The 23,414-nt window shown below is 44.5% G+C and overlaps 1 protein-coding gene across 1 annotated transcript in view; it reads right to left on the bottom strand.

Moving 5' to 3' along the window:
* Positions 1-2,046: 2,046 nt before the first annotated feature.
* The window catches only part of LOC8026164 (platelet glycoprotein V), a 52,443-nt gene continuing 31,075 nt past the window's right edge, over positions 2,047-23,414 (bottom strand). Inside the window, exons 6-9 of the mRNA XM_040210873.1 lie at positions 11,203-11,437; positions 7,767-7,921; positions 3,576-3,752; positions 2,047-2,247 (exon numbers count right to left, since the gene is read on the bottom strand). Of these exons, the coding sequence (XP_040066807.1) occupies positions 2,047-2,247; positions 3,576-3,752; positions 7,767-7,921; positions 11,203-11,437 (768 nt within the window). The remainder of the gene's footprint in view (positions 2,248-3,575; positions 3,753-7,766; positions 7,922-11,202; positions 11,438-23,414) is intronic.

Below are 23,414 nucleotides of genomic sequence, written 5' to 3' on the forward strand. Positions count from 1 at the left end.
AAAAATGAGAGACAGTTTCAGCACGGAACATTCAGGAAGTGCTAACATTCGCAACGCTTCGCCACGAGCTCTGCATACTTTTATTCAGGACCCATCATAGCAGATGGCGGACGGGTAAGCGCCTATCACCAAGGCCATTACCTATAACAAGCCCTTATGGCTGACACGTAGTATTTTATAGAGACCGTCTGTTAGAAAACATCTATTAATTAAATGTTAACGTAGCAAATATAGAATGATATGCATTGTCATTGCTCAGTAAATTTAAAGGCAGAAAACGGCATTCCTCTTTTATGATAATGAATCCCCGTGGATAGCAGTAGCGTAGTTTCCATCAGATTGACGCACTTTTATAACCCTATATTCCTAAAATCCGAAGGGCATAGCGCTAGACAAAGAACTTAACTAAACTTGGGAAACTCGATAAGTTTCCCAAGTGCAAGTGACTGAAGGAGATATGGCATTTTTGAAGGGTATGGACGAGCTCTAGTTGCCCCGCCTCCAGCGTGAACTTCCTGCCTTCGACAATGCTTCAGAGTCTCGTGCTGCTCGAGCGTGTGTGTGTGCAGCTAAAGCACGACGGGAGGCATCAGGCGCGCGCTGGAGGAGAGGTGTTCGAAACACTCCTAGTCGTTCTCGTTCTGTCCGAGGCTATAGTAATGACCCAGGTACTACAATATCGTACACATAAAGTTCGTTTGTATTGTTAACTTCATAAATTTCGCCCGTCTACAAGCTGCGAAGCTCTATGTGCATTGCATCTCACAAGTAAAGTATGTTTTAAAGAAAAAAACAGTTGAATACTTTATTTTTATTTAAGACTCGTTTTCAATCGTCTATAGGTGCATACCGACCGGGCAATGCAGTGTGGTTTGACAGGTAATGCAATTTTTTGCGCAATATTTGCTACTTTCAGGCGGTTCACGGCCGCTGTCATTGGACCCGATCTCAAGCTCGACAGTCAAAATGTCCTCCCGAACTTTAACGCAACTCTCGTACCCAAACGCTTGGTGACAGGGCCTGCACAAAGCTAATCTTTTCGACCACCTTTGTAGCTGAATCTTAAAAAAAAAAAAAAAAACAACGACCGAGGCGTTTTCTATTGACTGCTTTGGGGCTATAGCTTAATTTACATCAATACATGCTTTTCTAAAATCAAAGGGTTCGATCCGCAGAAACGGCTTCGACAAAATATTGAAGAAGGGAGTCAAGTTGCGTTTAATGCCCGCTCCTTTCCTGTATATGATTAAAGAAAAGGCGTCTTGTCCGCAGCCTTCCGAGAAATATATATTCTCTAGAAAGACGGAAAATAAAAACAATCTAATTGTACAAGTGATCGATTTATTATTTTGAACGACCTCTCTCAATTTCGAAAACACGATGAACGCTTCTTTGGTGCGAAGAGTGGTGTTTTTGAACATAGTTGTTCGGTCTTTAAATACAAAAAAACACAAAAAACATCGCATTTATATCCTCATGCAAAAGCACTCTGTTTGCGTGCAAACCTGGGTTTGCCCACACCACGTGTGTAGATTGCGCATGCGCAAAAAACAAGTGTGCGCGGGAGGAAGCGTTTGCACATGCGCCGTGTCCAAAGCCGCGCCACGGTAGCGGCCTGACGGCAGAGACTGGGGTTCCAGGCATGCGTGTATCCATGCTATGACGTACAGACTAAATACAGGCCAACATAAATTTACATTATTGTTTGTAAACGTGAGTTCACTTAAGACTGCTTAGCCCCGGCCGAGACACTGGGACGTTGAAGTGATGAACCTTTAGCCTGTACCAAAAATAGCGAGACATCAATACTCCCGTAGGTAGTACGCAGATCAGTTATTGGCATTTAGATCTTCAGAATGGTGTTGGTCCAGACCAGCGTAGGAGTGATGAAAAGGGAGAAAACACCACCAACCCAGACATCCGGCAGTCCTTCATCGTTGCGTATGTTTTGTGAAAAGAAAAAAAAAAAGACGGCATGTCAGGCCGAAATCGCTTTGTGATGGCATCGATGAGTGATGACAATTAATTGAGGACCCTGGAGTTCGCTCAGCAGGGGATTTTGGAGCACTCCTTGACGTCATCCATTGGTTGGATCACGATAGAGGGTCTTTTCACGTCGGTGGTCGACATTCTGCGGTCGTCTTCATGCGTGTAGTATACTGCACCTTGGCGGCGATAGACGACCACTGTCGCCACGATGACTGTTACCAGGAGCATGATGATGATGATAGCCACAATAAGGCCAACCTGCGAGACGAAAGGTCAATATAACACTGCTTTAATGATGTTGTACACTTATGAGAGATTTCAATTCATATTACAATGAATCTCAAACCCATTTTTATATTTATTAATGAGAAAATAATTGTAATTTACTCAGTATAATGTATATGGTTTGGTAGCTACCTGTTTTCAAGGTTTTGCTTTTGGGCCCTACGGCGAAAAGATAACTGACGGCTCGAGAAGAATGGGAACACAGGTTATAGGTTGCGACGGCGACGGGCACGGCCCTGTGACGTCACGCTCTTACCGCGGAAGAGTCGGAGTGCTCAGTGGCACTAGTATTTTTGAGAAGGAGGGTAATTTGCTACTAGTTTACTGTTTCACTTCATAGGTGTACAATATCCGTGAAAAGCATTAGTGCACACTCATAAAGTTGACGGCCAAAAAGCGAGCCTCACCATGCCGAGTTGATAGGAAAGTTTATTTTGAGTGCAGTGCGGGCAGCGTGGCGTGGCTGTTGTGGCGGCATTGCCTCACTTATTTCTTAGCTCTCGGACGAGAAGAGTGGACGACATATATTATCTGAAAGCAAACTTACAAATTAAAACTGCTCTGCCCCACGATCGAGGGGCTGCACTCATCGTATTTCTGTACTTGTTCCATCATTAAACCAATCGAGTACAGTAACTTGTTTTAGTGCATTTGTACGTGTTGGAGCCTTCGTCCACCGTCCACATTATGACGTATGATGAAACGAAATATAGAAAGCATAAAATTTCAGTTACAGGCAAAACGTTCTTGATTTGCACGACATACCTTTGAAAGAAAAGAAACCACTCTGTATAAATTAATGAAAGCGAGTTTTTTTTAAACTCAGATTCATAAATTACGCATCGTAAAAGTACTGCAGCTCCATCCAATTATGAAGATTACAGTGATGATGGGATCAAATGAAAAACAAAGATTTATAAAGTTAGTTGGTGGATCCGAAGTGTCACGTTGTCATGCCGCGATTCTGGCGGTTAGTGGCAGAAGTCCCGACGTCGCGGCGCCCCAACTTCTGGCTGCTGAAGGTTTGGTGGCCAGTCAAGCTGGCGAATGACCTGCTGCAGCACAACAGGCGTCTGCCACATTCACTTGTGACACCGCCAGTATCGCGGCCGGAGACAACATGACACATCCATGACGTAATCATGGTAAAATCGAGGGACCACTTTTTAAAAAGCAGTAAACACATCAGACGAAGACGCCTTCCGTTGCACCATGCTTAAAACTGACCGAACAAACACAGGCCAACATCACCCGATCGGGGTCGTGTGCATCGAACTAAAATCAAGAGAGGGTGTCCCCACCTGAGACTCGGCACGCGAAAGTCTTCTCTGGACGAGCGGCTCCCGACAGGGCTCCAAGTCGTGGGCGGGCAGGAAGGCCAGCGACTGTCCAGCCAGGTTGCCAGGAGCCGCGCACGTGGGACACGGGCCCCCGCAGTCCAGAGGCCTCTCAGCGAGCCAACGGGAGAACTCCATCACCTGCGCGAGGACGGCCGTATGGGCAAAATGAATCAATTATGCTCACTGACACGCTGAGAACGGCGAAGGTCTTTCAGTTGTCGTGTCTCCAGTCCGAGCTTTGTGCCTTCGATGACACTTCTGCATATTGTGAGCTTCGAGCGTGCACACGCAGCCCATGCGCGGTGGAAGGCAACGAGAGCATGCTATAGGTCGGGCATTCGAGGGAGCTGTCAGTTTCAAAATCGCCTATACTCGGCGTCAACTATATTGTGCTACGTTCTTCAGGTGAGCGCAGCTCTCGCAGTGCTCCAACTCTAAGCTAGTTGCGGGAGTCACAACGCCAGTCACGTTCTCTTGAACAGCGCGGGGCTGCAGCAGCGTGAAAGGTATACGCTATTTTTGACAGTGAAGCGCAACATAGGTTACGCCGAGTGTAGAATAATCAAGGCCAGCGAACGCCCTCCTCTTTGTCCGTGGAACGTCATCACAGTCGGATGACTCAAACTCAAGCAAATGGACCCGAGCCCGGTGCCATGCGTCCTTCGGCGTGTTCATTGGAAACTAAGTCCAGCCGAGAGCTGACGCAGCACTTGCGTGCAATCTATGTCTTCGCCCGGTCTTACTGTGACGAAAACAAATTACAGTGCACAGGCTTTGATTAGTCCAGGTGCTTATGAACGGAGTGAGGCAGGGAGTGTGCCATATAAAAACAAGGCGAACAAAGGCGGGTTACGCGCAAAGTTAACACGTCGCTGCAATGTAAACAACAATAGAAATCAAACACGCTTCTCTCATTCTAATTGTTTTTGTTTCTTGTATCGCAAGGAGTAATAAACAAATATGGCCCAATCTTTGAATCAATAGGTTTAAATGTATATTTCTGTCAATAAGTCGCATGGAATCAAGTGTTCAATATTGTCGTTGGCGCATTTTCGGCACTTTTATTCCCTCTGTGGATCAAGACCTTTCCGTTCCAACACCACGAAGCCGTCCCCAACACCACGAAGCCGTCCAAGCCTTTGTATGTTGTTGTTGTTGTCCCAATTCGTCTGCTTCCTAAACGTCTCATACATTTATCAATAAAACACGGAATCGAAAAATCAGGAACTCTAAAGTCGCATCCACGAATTTTTATTTCAACGTGTTTGAGTGCGTTTCAGTGCCTTTGAGTCCAATTAGAAGTCGACAGAAGAAATGGAGGGTGACGTGCTCACTGTGCCCTTTAGCGATGCGCATCCAGAGACGGGTCTTGTTTTTGCTTGGCAGGAAACGGTAGAAACTTCGCGTGCAGATCATTTCGAGGGTATACGACTTATTGGACTGAACGGAAGTCGCGGAATCCAGAGGGCTCACCCCGAGACCGCCCGCGTCGATGCTGTCTCCGGGCACCGCAATGTTGCCGTGGACTTCGCTTACTATTGGCGAGCCGTAAGCGACGAAATCACGTTCTTATTGGTTCTTGACAGCAATATACTGGTCTCTAGCGCAACTCTGTGCAAAAGGTTTGCGCAAACGCTCTCCGCAACGTTCTGCATCCACCTGCCGCAATATGAACGCATCAGGCTCAAGGCTCATTCACGCACTTGCGTCGAGTCCGACCGAGTGCAACTGCAACGGCTTGCGACGTACGGGTTGTTATGAGCTGCGTCGGCTCCAATAAAACCGGTTTTTATCCCATCTTGTTGGAGCCGACGCAGCTGTTGCCATAGCAATACGTACGACGCAAGCCGTTGCAGTTGCACTCAGTCTGACTCGAGGCAAGTGTGTGAACTACCCCTCATACGAAAATAGGTACAAGAGCCTTTATTGAAGGCTTGTTCCTATAGGTTCTATTTGGTGAATGTTTAATTCGATCATTCTCGCTTTATTACTTGTCTCTATTACGCCCTTCGTCCTGACTCCCTAGCACTGTCTTTGTCCCCCTGTCCCTGGTGCCTACAGCTTGTGGGATAGCGGGCGTCCGAACTCGTTGGGGCATGTGGCGAATTGGCTTTTTCCCTCGCTCCGCCAGAGGGCTTCTGACACATGTGCAGTGCCAGACTTGCTGCTCACGGGATAGACCAATACCATCTAGAAGACAAGGCCAACAACAACGTCATTACTTCTGAATCCACTCAGCGCCACCTAGCTCGCATCATCTTTAGCGCCACGGCGTCTTCCGGCGTCTCACAACTTGCACGACGCTAGCGCGAGGTGACGCCGAGAAGCACGCGTCTACCGCTTTAAGTCGTAGTCTCGGCGAGCTTCAGCGCGATTGCCGCTTGGGGCGAGCCACTGATTCACTAACGATGACGTCATGCACAGGCCTTGTCTTCTAGGTGTTATGCGGAGAGCAAGTCGTCTGCTTCTTGCGCAAGAGTTGCGAGGACGTCAGAACGACACCGAGCTCTCATTGGCTTTGATTGAAAGGGCAATGGATATACATCAATACTAACGTCTTAAGGTCTACCCACTATTTTGTTTTTAATCAGCCAATAAGAGGTTGGCGTTCTGACATCATGGCAACCCCAGTGCAAGAAGCAAACGGACTTGCGCTCCGCATTGTATGGACCCTCTCGGGAACAACCAGAGTAATGAGAGGGGAGGAGTACCAGTGTTGTAGGCGTTACTTAAAGAAAAGCAGCGATTTAATATTACAACTGCTTTATTGAAAAATGTTGCTGACTACAGTAATCACTGCATCACGAGAGTAATTAAAAATATTACCAGAATTTAATTGATTTACTTTTCACCCCCCATTACTTTCTTTTCTTTAACTCTTTGTAATGAAATAAAAAAATGTGTACTTATGTTCAAAGGGGTTAGATTTTGTTTCGTTTTGTCATTCAAAACCTTGTTAAGCTTCAACAGCATGTTGTCGTTCGAACTTCTCGTTAGTCATCTTCCCACGTTTCCTTGTGGGGATATCTGCTGGGACCCTGACGACCCTATCGACGGATGCGCTTGACGTAAGAGCCATGTTGTAGCGCACAAAACACTTTGCGTGCCAGTTCGTGGTTTCACAGTGCTTCTACGGATGCTTCCGAGTCCGCTAGGAAGCGAAGCGAATCACTGTTGCGACCGCCTGTTGAAAGCATTTCAGATGGGGGCAACGCAAAAGCTAAAAAAATCTTTCGTGGACGAATCTTTGGAGCGTACGCCGAGCCAAGTGATGCACAGCCAGACAGAGCGACTTTTTACGTAAAATAACTCGACTCAATATTTTAGCTATTTCGAAGACACATAATTGTTTTTTTGTAATTAATTATGGAAAATAGTAAATGAATTACAGCGAACGTTACCACAGAAAAAGTAATTAAAGCGTTAAAACGTTAGAATAAAATGTCACTGATTGCAAGTAATCAATTACATTGAAAATATTGCAAGTACAATGGGTGTCGGCCCAGCGCGTGTGCAGGAACCAGATTCGCATGAGCGGCGCAGTGCGGACCGCAGCACCACCGCAGTTGTATGACATCAGAGGGCTGAGTTGGTGCATAAATAATCCAACTAAAGGAATGCGATTGAACTTTTCCCACAGTTGTACTTAAGTAGTGTACTTATAATAATCACATCTTATGAGTGTTGGTTCCCCCCGCAAAAAAACAATCGAGCAAGAAAAGAAACAAGTGATTCCTAGGCGCAAGGAGGAACATGTTAGCAAAACGTCCTGGTTGACGCAATACTTATCAAAAATGGTGCCAAACAAGCTCGGATCTCTCTCGAACGCCTTTCGGGTATTCATCTTAAAAAGGTTTCATGTTTCTGTTCCGTGTTGGGGCATCTGTGAGTTGCAGTGTTTACCAGACAATTATCTAACGCCCTACCGCCCCCCCCCCCCCCCCCCCCCGGTGCATGGAAATGACGAGACTTTTGCTTGAATATTTTTTCAAGGGACCTGCACTAGTGCAATTTGAGTATAAGGAATTCACTCCTTAAATACCCCTTTCTGGAAAGTTTGCACACGCATTACGTTCATTGGCTTATTGGTGCCAATTGTTTTAGGCCCGATTGGCGCTCGGGATCACCCTGTAGATTCCCGACAAGCCTCACCTGACATTGCTTGCATTGCCAGGGGTTGTCATGAGTAGCTAGTCTGGAAAGGGACGGCAGAGAATCCAGCTCTTGCACCAACTCCGGGGCTGCTCCGCGAAGCCGGTTGAATGACAGGTCCAGGAACTCGAGAGATTTCAAAGGGGACAGCATGCCTGACCCAAAAGTTGAGCGCGTTTTTACTTGTGCGAACTCATAAGCGCCATAGACGTTCGCAAGTGCGGATTCTGGGCGCCGCCATCTTGTTGCTGGTGCGGGTAGATCGTCTGACAGCCAAGCATTGCTGAGGCCGTGGGTACGCCTCAGCAATGCTTGACTATCAAACAATCTACCCACACCAGCAACAAGATGGCGGCGCCCAACCGCCATATTTGCAAACCTATATAAAACACCAATGCTCAGCGTAAGTTCGTCTGCTTTTTAAGCAAGATTTGCGGTGACGTCAGAAGGACGCCGAGCTTTGATTAGCTCTGATTGAACGATAGTGGGTAAACCGCAAGGCATCTTGCTTTCAGGTCTACCCACTATTCCTCCAATCGGAGCCAATCAAAGCTCGGCGTCATTCTGACGTCACCGCAACTCCTGGTCAAGGAGCAAACGACTTGGTTTCCGCGTAGAGACCTTTCGAAAGTCACGAGCCCATTATTAGAAGGTCGGAACCACTGTGCAATGGCGGAACAACTGACATTGTAAAACGTGCAAGTCAGTCCTTGAGATTGCGAATGTCGGATCACGGCCAACGCTAGTAGCCGACGAGCCAATAAACCAGAGCCGACAGTGCAACGTCACTGCGCTCATCCTCTTTTTATTGCGCGTGTGTTTTTGCCTTCTAATCTAACCAAACGCTTAAAGTGTGCCGTGGCGTTGCGGTTTCAGTCCGCAATTTTGCAGGAATTACATCACTGCCAACAGAGGGCAGTGTTCGAAAGGGGCCTATAGCAACCAACGAGGTGGAGAGATTAGAGCGGTAATCTAATATCCCGTTCACCAGGCAAAAATTACCCACACTTGGCTGCCGCCATGTTGACCAATTTCGAACATTGGACACGTGACCGTACCAAATCCTGAAAGTTTTACGCAAAACTGAGGCGAGATTTGTATTGCGATCGCTGTAAAAAAATATCATAAACTATTTTTTTTTAATACTTTTAGCCCCAGAGATTTTTGTTTAGCTCCGATAAAAACTCGAAATACAGCACGGCGACTAACGGCATTTAGCTGGGGCATTGAGAAGCTGCACGAGTTTTTGTCGTAAAAACACACTTTCGACTTAAAACGAACGAAACATAGCTTATCTCGTCGGTACTGTTATTAATGGTCGATAAGCAATTATCCGTGCCTGCTACGTTAAACTCTATACGTAAAACTATAAGGTCACGCGTCTAGTGATAAAAATTTTGCAACATGGCGGTGGCCAATAGGGGTTACTTTCAGCTGCCAGCTTATCGCTCTAAGGCCCTCTACCTCGTCGATAGCAACCAACGAGCAGACATGTACAAGTTACTAAAGAAAAGTAATAATGTTAAGTTACTGAGTATTGACGTCAAAAGTAATTTGAGTAGAGTAGATATTACTGAAATAGAAAGTAATTCAGAAAGTCACTAAGTACCGCAAAAAATAGCGATTTACTTTGAAGTTACTTTTATATGTTTTTATAGTAAAAAAGAAAGTACAAAGGTTTTTATGAGTTAGCGAAATTGTGCTAGCCAAATATGAATCGGCTTTTTTTTTTCCACAGAAATGCTATAAGTAGCTGGTTCTGCTTCTGCGTGCCTAATTGTTTTGTACTTCCTTGTTTGTTTGGTCAATGATGTACTGCGAATGTGTAATTTCTACTTTGAAGTTTAGCACTGTGTGAGCTTGATTTTTTTAGAGTGTTTGATTGTTTACAGTGTTGCGTAAAGTACATCTAAAAAGTACTTGAAGTAAAGTTCAAAGTAATATGCACTTCAAGTAAAGTAGTAAGTACACTGGGTGCAACGTACTTGAAGTAAAGTAGTAAGTACACCGGTTGCAATGTACTTGAAGTAACGTATATAAATACAATATATTTCAAAATAAAGTACAAGTACTTTTAACGCAATCTTTCATGATGCCCTTCCATTCCCTATACAGTGTATTTTTTAACTGGTATGCATTGCTCCAGGGGTAATCGGAGGTGCATCAGTTCTTACGGAAATGGCAAGCAAATATTGTATGAGGTGAAGTCGCCGCAGAGTAGTTGTTTTACTCTCGCTGACGAGCTGTTTGACACAATCAACTTTTAAGGCTCTTATTTCCATCGGTCTTACAGCCGCCATTACTTCCCTCAGAGAAATGACCAGATGACGTCTCGAAAGAGCGCGTTTTCACACGACGATACCGCCATTTTTTGTTTTCAAATTCGGGGAATGTACATTGATGTCGGGAGTTTTACTTTCCTCGGAAAATACAAGTGCATGTTGAGAGAATTTACTTCAAGTAAATTACAATTTTTCTAGACAGTAGTACTGTAAGTACCAAGTACATAGAGTACACCCCAACACTGCTTGTTTAGTATTTTTTATATAAAAACGTTGGGGGATTACTAGAGGTTTCTCGTACGATCTTTGAATCTTGGAAGATCTGCATATTCTGAGTTTTGGGAGGAAAGGTAACGCAAAAAGATAATCTTTGCTTTGCCCTAGCACGCGATTCTTCGAGTTCAGCACAAACTGCGGGAGCACCAGATGAGTTTCAGAGCAGGTGCTTCATTTTGTTGCCTCATTTGAGTGAGGATGCAGTGTGTGCACCTCCTGTAGTGGGCGAGAGTTTCTACGTTGGACAGAAGAGGGGACCAGCCCTTTCTTCAAATCGGTCAAGTCCCCTTGAGCTTCGGGACACAAAGTGACACCAGTCTTCGGCGCTAATCTCGCAGTTACTCGGCCTCTCTTGTGTCGTGTCTGTTTGCTCCCAGCGCCTAGTAGCAGTGTTGTTGCAGGGGGGAGGGGGCAGGGAGGGGGGGGGGGGCTTTTGAAAATTTTGGGGGGGTTTCGGACAGTCCAAAAATATTTCCTGCTCCCCCTCCCCCACCCTTTCGTTCGCCACATGCTTCCCCCTCTTTGCAAATATCAGCTGATCTTTCAACATCGTATCTTCTTTGTGCAGAAATATTTTTTGATAAGCAAAACAACCACTAAAATTCGAAAGTAATTTGTAACTTGAGTAGCAGTTACTCAAAAAAGTAATTAAAGTAAACTCTGAAATAAAAATATAATTGAAAGTTACTAAACTACCCAGAAGAGTAGTTAAACTACAGTAACTTAAGCAGAGTAGTTTAACTACGTACAAGTCCGCCAACGAGGTAGGGAGGGCCTCGGGGAACTCAAATCGTTGGAGGCCCCCGTTATAAAAGCTCTCTGAGAGCAAAACGTCCGTCCTCTCCGAGACAATGAGATAATGCGAGTGAAAGCATTACCTGGAGACAAACTGCTGAACCGATTATGCCTCAGGCCCAGTTCGCGGAGCTTGCGTGCGTTCGAGAAGGTGTCGGGGGGCAGGAAATGAAGTCCGAGCCCCTCGAGCCTGAGCACGCTGAGCCGCGTCAGGCTCCTGACAAGGGCGGCCGCAGAGTCCCCAGACAGCGGGTTCCAGCTCAGATCCAGTCTGTCCAGCGAAGGCGCCAGCGGTCGAAGAGGGTCGCCTTCTCCGGTCTGAAATTATTCCAAGCGTCTTTCCTTCACCATCAGCTTGTCATGCAAGAATCAAAAGAAGAAAATCGCAATATTTCTGTTAGGAAATCTGAATACAGTATGCTAAAATGTCGGAAGCTATGCGGATGAATGAACCTTACGTACTGACCGAATGGAACTAAGGTTACGAAGCCACATGAAGAGAGAATCTTTGGTTACGTAGGATTTGAACTCTGCGTCTTCTAATTGCCGGTCGGGTTCATACGCAGGATACGCCCCGACTTCGAACCCTGGCGCCACCAAAGATTCTGTCTTTCGGTGGTTTCGCAAAAGTTTGTTCCACTCCATACCCCAAGACCGCCCTGAGCCTGCGCCAGCAATCGTGACTAGCGAACTGAACCCTCATCGGGGAGTGAGCACGGGATCAGCCGAACCATGCGGACCACTCATTTTGTCATCTTGCTCGTACAGATTTCGGCCCTCCAGTTTCCGGTGTCTGAGTCCCTGCACAACCGTGACGCCACCGTTCTCGTGAGCGGTTCCTCGGATAATCGTGTTGAATCGCCTCGACATCGGCAGGCCGCCACCTATCTGTGGGATAATCTGCAAGCGATCTCTCCTTGTTCCCTTGACATCAACCGAGCATCGTCAGCGACACTGCCATCTAGCACATCTGCGCCGCCTACAAACACCCATATAACCAGCTTGGAACGTCTTCAGCCCTTGAGTGAGCACGGCATCAGCCGAGCCATGCGGACCACTCATTTTGTCATCTTGCTTGTACAGATTTCGGCCCTCCGATTTCCGGTGTCTGAGTCCCTGCCCAGTCATGACGCCACCGTTCTCGTGAGCGGTTCCTCGGATCGTCGTGTTGAATCGCCTCGACATCGGCAGGCCGCCACTTATCTGTGGGATTATCTGCGAGCGATCTCTCCTTGTTCCCTCGACATCAACCGAGCATCGTCAGCGACACTGTCGTCTAGCAGATCTGCGCCGCCTACAAACGCCCATATAAGCAGCTTGGAACGTCTTCAGCCCTTGAGTGAGCGCAGGATCAGCCGAACCATGTGGACCACTCATTGTGTCATCTTGCTCGTACAGGTTGTTTCAGCTCCCCCGTTATACACTAAAAAAAGCAAGCGAGTATGGTTATTGTAGTTCCCGTGCTCACAAGTGTTTCAAAAAACTGTTTGTGACTCAGTTGATGTGGTGTACCTTCCACTAAAAGCTACCGGAGACGTGGAATCTAATCCCGGACTGATGAACTAGGCCCAACTTAAGCTGTTTAACGAGATGCACTCAACACTAACAGATGTTAACGAGCGCTCACTGATGATGGATCAGACTCAATCGGGTATAATTGCTACACTTAACGAAGTTAAACAAAGTCAAGAATCTATCAAGGGGGCCACAACGGAAATAAAAATGAGACTTAACGAGGTTGAAAATAAAACTGCTGCAGTCCCTAATGTTTAGCTTGAAGTAAACATAGCGCGAAGCTTGGAAGAAGAGGTGCAAAAGAGAACATAGTCCTAAGAACACACTTAGATGATGCTGAAGATCGTTCACGCCGTGAGAATATTTTTTTTTTTCGGAATGACCGACACAATATTTGAAGCATGGGCGCAGACAGAACAAACAATTCTGAACAGCTTTAGACAGTCGATTAATCTACAAGTATCAGACGAAGCTATTGTTCGGGCCCATAGAATCGGCACGTTCTGCCAGAACAAATGCCCCCAGTCATCGTCAAATTCGCGTCTTACAAATTCAAAGACAACGTTCTTCTCTCAAGGGCACCCCTGAAAACAAAACGCATAACAGTAAGCGAGGTCTACTCAATTGGGACACGTATCGCTCGAAAAAGACTTATGCTATGCTTTTGATCTGACCGCCGAAAATGTGTACGAGGTCGGTCCCTCTACTACGCCGGTTGTTACAGTCCCACATAATTCCCTACCCGTTAATGACTCATCTCAACCATCAACATCGCAATAACAGGCCGTGAGGGGTAGAGTGTCCCTTTCACCTGTTTCTGATGTAACTGTACTTTTTACAAATATTACAAGCCACGTTATAAAGCGAGAAGACTGGTGTTCTATTGTTGATTCAACAGCTACTGAAGTTGTTGCTTTAACGGAAACTTGGCTCACTGGGAAGGTGCGTGACTGCGAACTTTTTTATGGACCTAAAAGGTACAATATTTACAGGAACGATCGGCAAGATAGGTGCGGTGGGGGCGTTTAAGTTGCAATTGCAAGCCATATTGATTCGTTTTGTTTAAACATAGCTAGCTATTTAGAATTAGTTTGGGTGTGTCTTGGTACTAACAATATGATGTGGATCATGGGAGTTTGCTATAGGCCGCCCTCATCCTCATCATCTTTCATTAAAGCCTTGCAGAACTCCATAAATCTGGTCGTCATTCGCTTTCCCAGTTCGCCCATTTTTCTGTTGGGAGATTTTAATTATGCGGCTATTGTGTGGACAGGTAATAACCCACCAACAGGCATACCCTCATCGGCCTCATCTGAATGCAATAATTTTGTTCGCCTCTGTTTAGATTTTTGTTTCACGCAATTAGTTACTCAACCAACCAGAGTGACCCCACTGACGGCTAACGTATTGGATCTTGTTCATCCTGAACTCGTTTCACCTGTCTCCTATCTTCCAGGGCTTAGCGATCATTCCATAGTGCATTTTAATGTAAAAGCATCAGTACCAAAACCAAACAAGCAAATTCGAGATTACGCCAAAGCTAACTTTGATAAAATTAATCTTGACCTTACAACTTTCCTCGATGAATATTTATCACTCTTCTCGAGCCGTTCAGTAGAAGAAAACTAGAACTTCTTCAGAACCGAAGTTAATAAACTAACAAATCAGTAGATTCCCTTAAGGACAGTTATCGAAAACTCTCAGTTACCTTGGTTCACCAGAGCCCTAAAACGCTTATCAAACAAAACAAAAAAAACGGCTATTTTGCGCCGCAAATTATCCACGCGCGAGCACCGTTGGTTGCGTTATCGTAGTGCTGCTGAAGTGCACATAAAAGCCATTGATAACGCCAAACTAGAATTCATGACTCATAGCCTACCCGCAATGTTGATCAACAATCCTAAACAGTTCTGGTATATCATAAACAAAAAGACGCAGTCATCTATCACACTAAAAACCGCAAATGGTGATTGTATAGCCAGCGATTAGTGTTTAATTTTGTTAAATAGTACTTTTGCAGATTCATTCCCTACTGATAACATGCACGTATTCCCTTCGCTATACTCCGCGACAACTTTTCTTGGCAATGCAGTGGAAGGTACAGGCCCGCGTCCCCTCTCCCATTTCGAGTGTACGCAGGCTCTCCTCCTCCCCCATTTCCGGGGAGAGGAGGAGAGCGCGCGCACACTCAAAATGGGAGAGGGGATTGCGGGCCTGTACCTTCCACTGCATTGCCAAGAAAAGTTGTCGCGGAGTATAGAGAGTGCCGATTACTTGCCCATAGATCCTCTGTTTCTTGATTACATTGGTGTCGTTCGTATCATAGATAAAGTCAAACTGTCATCTTCAGCAGGAGTGGACGGCATTAATTCCAAGTTAAAAAAAAAACACTAAACAATACTCCTCAATTATTTTAACAAAATTACTTGAACAATCTATACAAGACGCTGTTCTCCCATCAGACTGGAGGGTAGGGAAGGTAGTACCCATTCACAAGGCTGGAGATTAACGTTCCCCTCTTAATTATCGTCCGATCTCAATAACAAGCATTCCTTGCAAACTTCTTGGATGTAATGATGCTGCTACTCTGGCAACCTGCTGCATCGTGGGCAGCGCCACCGCTGGCCTATTTAAGGGACGCTCCATTAAACTTTATTCTCTTTTCTTCAATCGCTACCTCACGGCTCGTGTCTTTATTCGATACATGGTGTCAGAAGTGGGGTAGAAATTGAAGATAATTTTTTCTCACCTCGTCAACTTCTTAGAATCTAACAACTTCTTCAACAATGCCCAACACGGTTTCCGAAAAACATTTTCGTGTGGGCCCAACTACTATCTTCCACAAATGACCTACATCACATTCTGGATCGAGGATTCCAGGTGGACTGCATTTTCCTGGATTTTGCCAAAGCATTTGACAAAGTTTCTCACAATCTTCTGCTTTTAGACAATAACGTTCTCGCATGGATACAGTCTTTTTTAACTCAACGGTCTCCATTTGTCACTATGAATAATAGTAACTCATTTTTTGTCAAAGTTCCGTCAGGGGTTCCGCAGGGGACAGTCTTAGGGCCGTTGCTATTCTTAATTTATATTAACGACCTCCCCACTTATGTCTCTTCATCCGTATCTCTGTTCGCTGACGACTGTGTACTTTACCGTTAGATTCTCGATCATAATGACACCTGTATAGACGCTTTACAGCAGCTGTGCATGGGCACCGCCATAACCGCCCTTCAGTTTTTGTGTCCTCTTATATTTTTCACTTTGCTCCATCATTACCACTAGAGGGCGGGTTACTGGCATTTTAGATACGACGGTGTCTTTTTCCCTAGCATTTGCCATTGTGGAGGCTCGCCAAATCCCGCTTCAGTGGTTTGATATATCGGTAAGACAATAGAAGGTCGGCAATGGCGTCTGTAATCTGGCGCGTGTGTAAAGCGTCTATACTCCAATCAGACATTAACACTATTTACTGTTGGTCTGACTCATGGTCCATGAAGCTTAACACTAACAAATACAAGGTCATGCATGTGTCTCGCCAGTCTCATGACTGTCCTATTTCTTTAATAATGCTCATCTAGAACCGGTATCTTCGTACAAATATTTAGGCGTACATATAGCTTCTAACTTTTCATGTAAAACACATATTCAGCATATTTCAGCTAACGCTAACCGCATGTTAGGTTACATCAAGCGAAATTTTTCATTAGCCCCTGTCTCACTGAAATTAACTCTTTACAAAGTTTTAATTCGTCCCAAGTTAGAATATGCAGCTTCTGTCTGAGATCCCGGACTAGTCACTCTTGTATCTACATTGGAAGCCGTTCAGAACAGATCCGCTCGTTTCATCCTCACAAACTATCACCGCACCGCTAGCGTCACCTTATGAAAACAACTCTCTCATTACCCCCCTTTATCACTACGTCGTAAAATTTTTCGTCGTTTCCTATTTCATAAAATGTATCACCATAATTCTTTCCTGCGTGACAAAATAATTGCTCGGCCTGTCTATGTTTCCTCCCGTCTTGATCATCAACATAAGGTGGGCATTCCTAACTCTATCACGACCACGCTTTATTCATCTTTCGCTCCCCGTACATCCCAGGAGTGGAACCACCTTCCCCGGTCGATCGCCATTACCACGGACTGTGAGCTATTTAAAAATACAATTACTAATTCTTTATTACTGAGTATGTCTAATATGTATTATGTTATTTGCATTAACCTTCTTGTTGCTCTCCCCCTCTGTAATGCCTTCAGGCCCTGGGGGTATAATAAATGAAATGAAATGAAATCAGTGTTTGTTTGTTTTGTTTGTTTTCATCTTTTGACCAGAGTGGCCGGCTGGCAGGCGCATTTGCGTACGGGTTCTAAGCTTTCTGTTTGGCCTTACATGGCACCCAGGGTAGTACACTCATGCACATTAATAGTATTTATTATTGGCATTGTTGTCATTATTATTATTTATATTTTTAATATTAATATTAATCAGTACGGTTCTTTCATCGGCTTAGTTCTGAATATTGCCACGCGCGTCGGTAAGCGAGCACATGCGTGGCCGAGTGAATAATGAAAAAAAGAAACGTGCGTGGGCGAGTGGTTACCGCACTTGACTCTCGTGCGGTAGCTCAGATTTCGATTCCTGGGAGCGCCGCGTCTTTTATTTATTCTTTCAATTTAGATTTGTGGTAATTTCGAGAATCGTGTTGCTTGTTCTAGGTTAGAATATTCTACCCGCCGAATCTTCTATGCCGATTTTTCCAGAAGTCCACGCGTGTACAAAAGGGGCCTCGCGTAACGAGCCGGGGTCAGTCTCGCCCCAGCGTTCGACTCTGCTGCCACGCCGACTTCGACGCCCTCGACGCTCTGTTATTATCTTTTGTTTCCTTTTTTTTTATTTTGGGCAGAAATTCGCCCCATTAAACGTTCCAGTTTCTTCAGTTCTTCCTTGTTTGTCACATCGTCAATCATGACAAACAAGGAATAAGATTTTGAAGTACAGCATGCTAAAGTGTAGATATTAAAGACTGTGCTCCTACACACTAATATTGTAAGGAGTGGTATGGGTTTTGTAACGTTGTTGTGAGAAGTGGAAGGTTCGGCGATGGAATGTCGTAATGCGAGGCTGCAGGAACGTGCGCAAAATCGGTGAAGGCCGTGCGGGAGAGTGGCACAAATATCAACAAGATGTGTCAATAACATTAGGTTTGGTTTGTTGTCCTTTTTGTTTCGTCCGTTTTCTATGGTTTGAAACAAATGTGACTTAAACCAGATCGCTTGTTTTCTAAATTTGCATTTCAACAATATAATATCAATTAAAAGTCAATGAGACCAGTACACATCTTAAAAAACTAGGAGGACGCTTGAGCTTTGGCTTTAAGAGCGGAACGCGATAGCGTTATCGGACCCCGTTCGCAAAGGTTTCTCATATAAACCTTCGGTCGTTCCCAAGCCGTGGAAGCGTGTGTGCGTGGTCTAGTCGGTAGCGTCATGTGTCAAGTGTCGTCACACGTGAGCGTTGTGGGTTGTTTGAAATGCCAGCGCGAGGTGATGTGGCGTGACATCAAGTTGTGACGTCATGACTCTATCAACCCGCTAAAGTTAGCAGAAAATTTTCCCGCCAAATTCAGCAGAAAAATATCCCGCCAAATTTAGCGGAAAGAATTTTTACCAAACTTGGCGGAAAAAATTCGTGCCATATTTAGAGGAACATTTTCCTGCCAAATTTAGCGGAAGCTATTCCCGCCAAATATAGCAGAAAATTTCCCGCAACATTTAGCGGAAAGTTTTTCCACCAAATGTAGCAAACGTCACGAGGGTGACGTGTGACGTTACCTGGTGCATGCTGTGATTTTTCGCGACACGAGCTCTTAAACGCTATCGCGTTAAAAGGTCATAGAGACCAATACACAACCGAAATCCCCAAAAGCGCTTTAACCAAAACCGAAACGCTGAGACACACACAACGCATCCTGCGCCTCTGAACCTAGCGCAATGTGCAAACTAATTTCCCCTTTTGGACGGCGATTTCCTTCATTTTAACGTAGATTAAAAAGTTTATCTGACTGATTGTGACCATTTAGTTGATTAACTAAACGGTTAGTTGGTTACGTTGATCTTAAGCCAAAATATCTTTAAAAGGTGTCAGGTTACACATTTTGTTTCGAGGAGTTCACGCTTTGACATAAATGGCGCAAAGTGCCTTATTTACAATTTGACGTTGTAACAACCACAGAAATGCAGGGCCAGAAATTTCATAACTAAAGAGTTTGTACATTGCTTCTTATCTTATAATTTTTCTGGATGACAATCTGGGAAGGCTTAAGTGCTTTAAGCAACATAATAAAACCGGAGGCACGGACACAAGGACACTCACAGCTCCGTCTCAGAGGCAGCTATAAAGTTTTATTCAGAACACTCTCCGCTTATAGCAAACAAACCTCGGTCGACGCGGAAGTTGAAAGACAGCAATCGCTAGTAACAGCAGAAGGGGGACCACCCATTGCCGAAGTCTAAACACTTAAAACCCAAGGACTCAAAAACAGCAAAAAATTGACAGAAGAAAATATAAAAACTACAGTAGGCAAAAACGTCCGCACTTGTTTATCAACAATCTTAATCCTAATTGTTTCCTTTATAACCCGTTTAAACGGATCCAATTCTTTGCAAACTATCTCCGTCAAATTCCACTCGGGAATGCAATTTATACACTCATCTAGGTGCTTGACTATTTCGCAGTTCGGCAACTTTGATAGCACTGACCTTTTGTGCTCAAGGAGCCTTTCATTAAAACACAACATCCAGTCTTCCCAAAATAAGAAAAGCTACAAGTCATAGGAATATCATAGACGGCACTTTAATTGCACGCTATAACCAAATCTTTGTGCTTTTTGCCACACTCTTGATGTACTCCCAAAAGGGGGTGTCAACCTAACCAGGATAAAGTCGTTTTTGAAAACTACTCTAACACGAGACCGAGCTGCCAAACCTTTCAAATTGTGAGAGAGGCCGTGAAAAAACGGACGACACACCCACTTCTTTGATTTCTCTCTTTTTTTCTTCTCCCTTCATTCTAATGTCACTCAAAAGCTTCCTTGCTACACTCAAAATAACGCCAGGGTCATACCCTGACCGAACAAACCGCGAGAACTGGACCGAAATAGCGTTACCCAGAAAATGACCTAAATCACGAGGTCATTTTTCGTGTAACGCCCAAAAAAATTACATCGTGATTTTTTGGAGACGTGAATTACGAGGTCTTACAAAATGGTCCCAAGTTTTGCCCCACCATCAAGCCTTCCAGGAGGGACACTGTCGTTTCTGTGAATTCTGTAGGAAGCAGAATTAGTGGTGAAAAGGAGAGGTCCGGCTTCGACAACCAGGCATTGAAAGTCATGACTAGGTTAGTAGACGCTTCGTATACCGTATTCACTCAAGAATTTCAGAAAGGTTAGACCGTAAAATTCTGAGTAAATTTCGAAGTTAATTTCGTAGTAAACTTGCGGTTATGAAAGTTGTGTGTTTCGAAGAAAAAGTTCAGTCAGTCGCAGAGGGCCTTTTTCAGCCTTACACTGAAAATTTGCAGAAGCTTAAGAGGTGTGAAGGGAACATTTTGAAGTAGTGTGAAATGAAAACGGTAGTTACGAAAGTGACTGGAGCCACGAAAACGGCATTGTCTGTGAAGTTTCTATTAAATGACTATAAACCGCGATTGCCTTTCTGGATTGTAGTTAATGAGAATGGTACATTGCAGGGTACTCTGTCGAACTTCCTTCAGTCTTGTTCGAATGTTCTCAAGGTTTATCACCTTTTTTCACTTCGGAATTTTGAAGAATTAATAGCAAGCCTAAGCCGTCACCATTCAAGACGTTATGAAGTTCTGTCATTCGATGTAAAAGAATTATACTATTCACTTGACAAATCGGTCCTCGTTCATAGGGTAAAAGATTGATTGCAAGAAAACCAGGTTAGGTTTCAGTCACAGACGGGCATTGATGTAGGTAGTTGCATCTCCCCGTGTAGATCTGTATCTTAGGTCAACGGCGATGGAAGTGGATGGGCACACTTTTGCACAAAAACAGTGTTTGTATCGGGTCGTCATTGGCTCCCGTTTTGTCAGAAATTTCACTTGGCATTTTTGATCAAGGGGTTCATGTGGAATTCCAGTCGTTGCGGCCTGGATGCGCGATTGTAAGAAGATATGTGAATGATATCTTTATTTCCTTTTTTGAAGGACTGAGTGGATCGCTTTCATTCAAAGTTTGGCTCCGGAAATCGGTTTCACTCCGGAGAGGGCTGTTAGTGGTTTCTTCAGTTTCTGGATATAAAACTTCCTTCTTCTGGTCGGTTAATCTTAGCGCTACAGAAAAGACGCGCCGAAACCGATTTTGCGGTACCAAATTTGCCACCCAAAGACTGTCATTCTTTCTTCAAAATGCCATGGAAAAGTCTTGTGCTCTTTTTTGTTTTTGAGTAACGCCTATTCTGTCAAGTTCTCGCGGTTGGTGCGATCAGTTTATAACCCAGGCCTCATTTTGAGTGTCGCAAGGAAGCTTTTGATTAACCTTGGAATGAAGGGAGAAGAAAAGAGAGAGAAGTCAGAGAAATGGGCGTGTCTTCTGGTTTTTCACGGCATCTCTCAGAATTCGAAAGGTTTGGCAGCGCGGTTTGGCGTTAGAGTAGTTTTCAAAAAACGATCTCCGCCTTAGTCGGTTGACTCCATTTTTGGGAGTACATCAAGAGTGGAAAAAAGCACAGAGATCCGGCCATAGCGTGCAAAAAAAGGTGTCGTCTATGATATTCCTATGACGTGTGGCTTTTCTTATGTAGGGCGGACTGGCCGTTGTGTTATTGAAAGGCCCCTAGAGCACAAAAGAGGACTGCTATCAAAGTCGCCCAACTCCGAAATAGTCAAGCATCTTTATTAGTGTATCAATTGCGTTCCCGAGTGGAATTTGACGGAGATAGTTTTCAAAGAATTTGATCCGTTTAAACCCGTTGTAAAGGAAACAATTAGAATTACGTCCGCAGGAAACTGTGTTAGCGTTCCTTCGGTTGTCGTTGACAAAAAAGTGCGGCTGTTTTTGCTGTTGTAGTTTTTAGACTTTGTTCTGTCATTTTTTAGGTTGTTGGGTTCTTAGGTTTTAAGTGATTAGATGTAAGCGATGAGTGGTCTCCGTTTTGCTGAAACTAACAATTGCTGTCTTTCCACTTTTGCGTCGGTTAAGGTTTATTTGCTATGAAGGGAAGGTGTTCTGAATAAACCTTTTTAGGTGTGCCTGAGGGAGTGTTACCTGTGTCCTACTCTGTCCGTGCCTCCGGTTTAATTATGTTGCTTAGTATACCGCAGCTCGCCTGTACCCTGACTCTTCTTTCACTGCACTGTAAAAGTGGTTATAAATGTGCACCAAGTGGTGAAAACTTTTCACTTTCTCCCTATATATATCTACCTCATAATTCCTATCCGATTAACCAGTTGAATGAACGATCGCGATTTAATACGTCGGTCGATTAATCGAAATGTTAATTGATCGATTAACCTTTCAGCTGTTTTATTTGAGCTGACCCAAACCTGTCGGGTTTTCAAAACTAACTTCCTTGTTTCCGATTTTTGTTTTATTGCAAATGAATTTTTTCTTTCGGGGCTCATTTTCTGTTTAAATTTGGAGTTTATTTCGAGTGCCAGCGAAAACGTCAGGGTTTATGTGGGCTAATGTTATAAAAACACCGCATATCTATACATTTGTGACCTTTAATGCCCTCCCCCTCCCCCCCGTGTTTTCTTTTCTTCCAGGGTCTATCGGAGTTACTGCCATGACCCCAATAGTTGAAAAACGTCATCTCGGCAACGGCAACAGGACGCGGCAAGGGACGTAGTTCCCCGAAAAAGAAGCAACCCCAAGGACAGCTGATACGAGTCGTGTGCAGGTTTACAAAAAAAAAAAAAAATAATAATAATAATAATAATGCATATGAAATTGTATTTTTCTAAACCCATGGATATTTCCCCTTTCAAGGGCATCTCCGCGATCCGGGTTGTGTCGGTTTTTCCCGAATCCGAGAAAAACACTTCTGGGGTAATTTATCGGGGTTCATCGGTATTCACCGAAAACACGGAACCCCAGTCATATTCATGACCTTATCCCTTGAACAAACGAAACTTTCTTAAAATCAGTGATAAGAAATTTGAGGGAAAAAATACATGCCCATTCACAAAATGCTCCAGGGTCCTCATTTAAATATTCTCCCCCTTTCTGGCGGTCGTTACAAGCTTCTGGGTTTACCCAGACTACTAATATTTGTTGAGTTAACACGAAGACTATCTTTGTAAACAAAACAGCATCATTATTCTTAGATTTTTGTATAAAAATCTCATGACTTCGAGAATGTTTGTCTCAAATTAGGATCACTGTAGCACACGAATGACTACAGCATAAGAATTGCTGGGGGGGGGGGGGGGGGGGGGGCGTGGCGGGTCTAGAAAATCTTATTAGCGCTCTACAACCAATGAGGTTGGAGCATGCGCTTATAAGAAGGGCGAAGAACGAATCAGGAAGCAAGACGCACATACAATAAGACAGTCTCGTATTTGTTAAGTAGTAGTAGCGACATTAGAAACATATCAATGTGTAGCTATAAACATAGGTGACGACCGCCAAATCAAGAAAGACTTTAGGGAGAAGTTTCTTCGCAACTTCAGCAAGGAACTTGGTAACTTCAGCAAGGTGTCTATTTGGGCCAGTTGGTTTATGGCCTTAAGAGGTATAAAACCGCCGAA

Source organism: Ixodes scapularis, unplaced genomic scaffold (assembly GCF_016920785.2).
Source record: "Ixodes scapularis isolate PalLabHiFi unplaced genomic scaffold, ASM1692078v2 PGA_scaffold12__126_contigs__length_90152505, whole genome shotgun sequence".
In the NCBI taxonomy this organism is placed as follows: Eukaryota; Metazoa; Arthropoda; class Arachnida; order Ixodida; family Ixodidae; genus Ixodes; species Ixodes scapularis.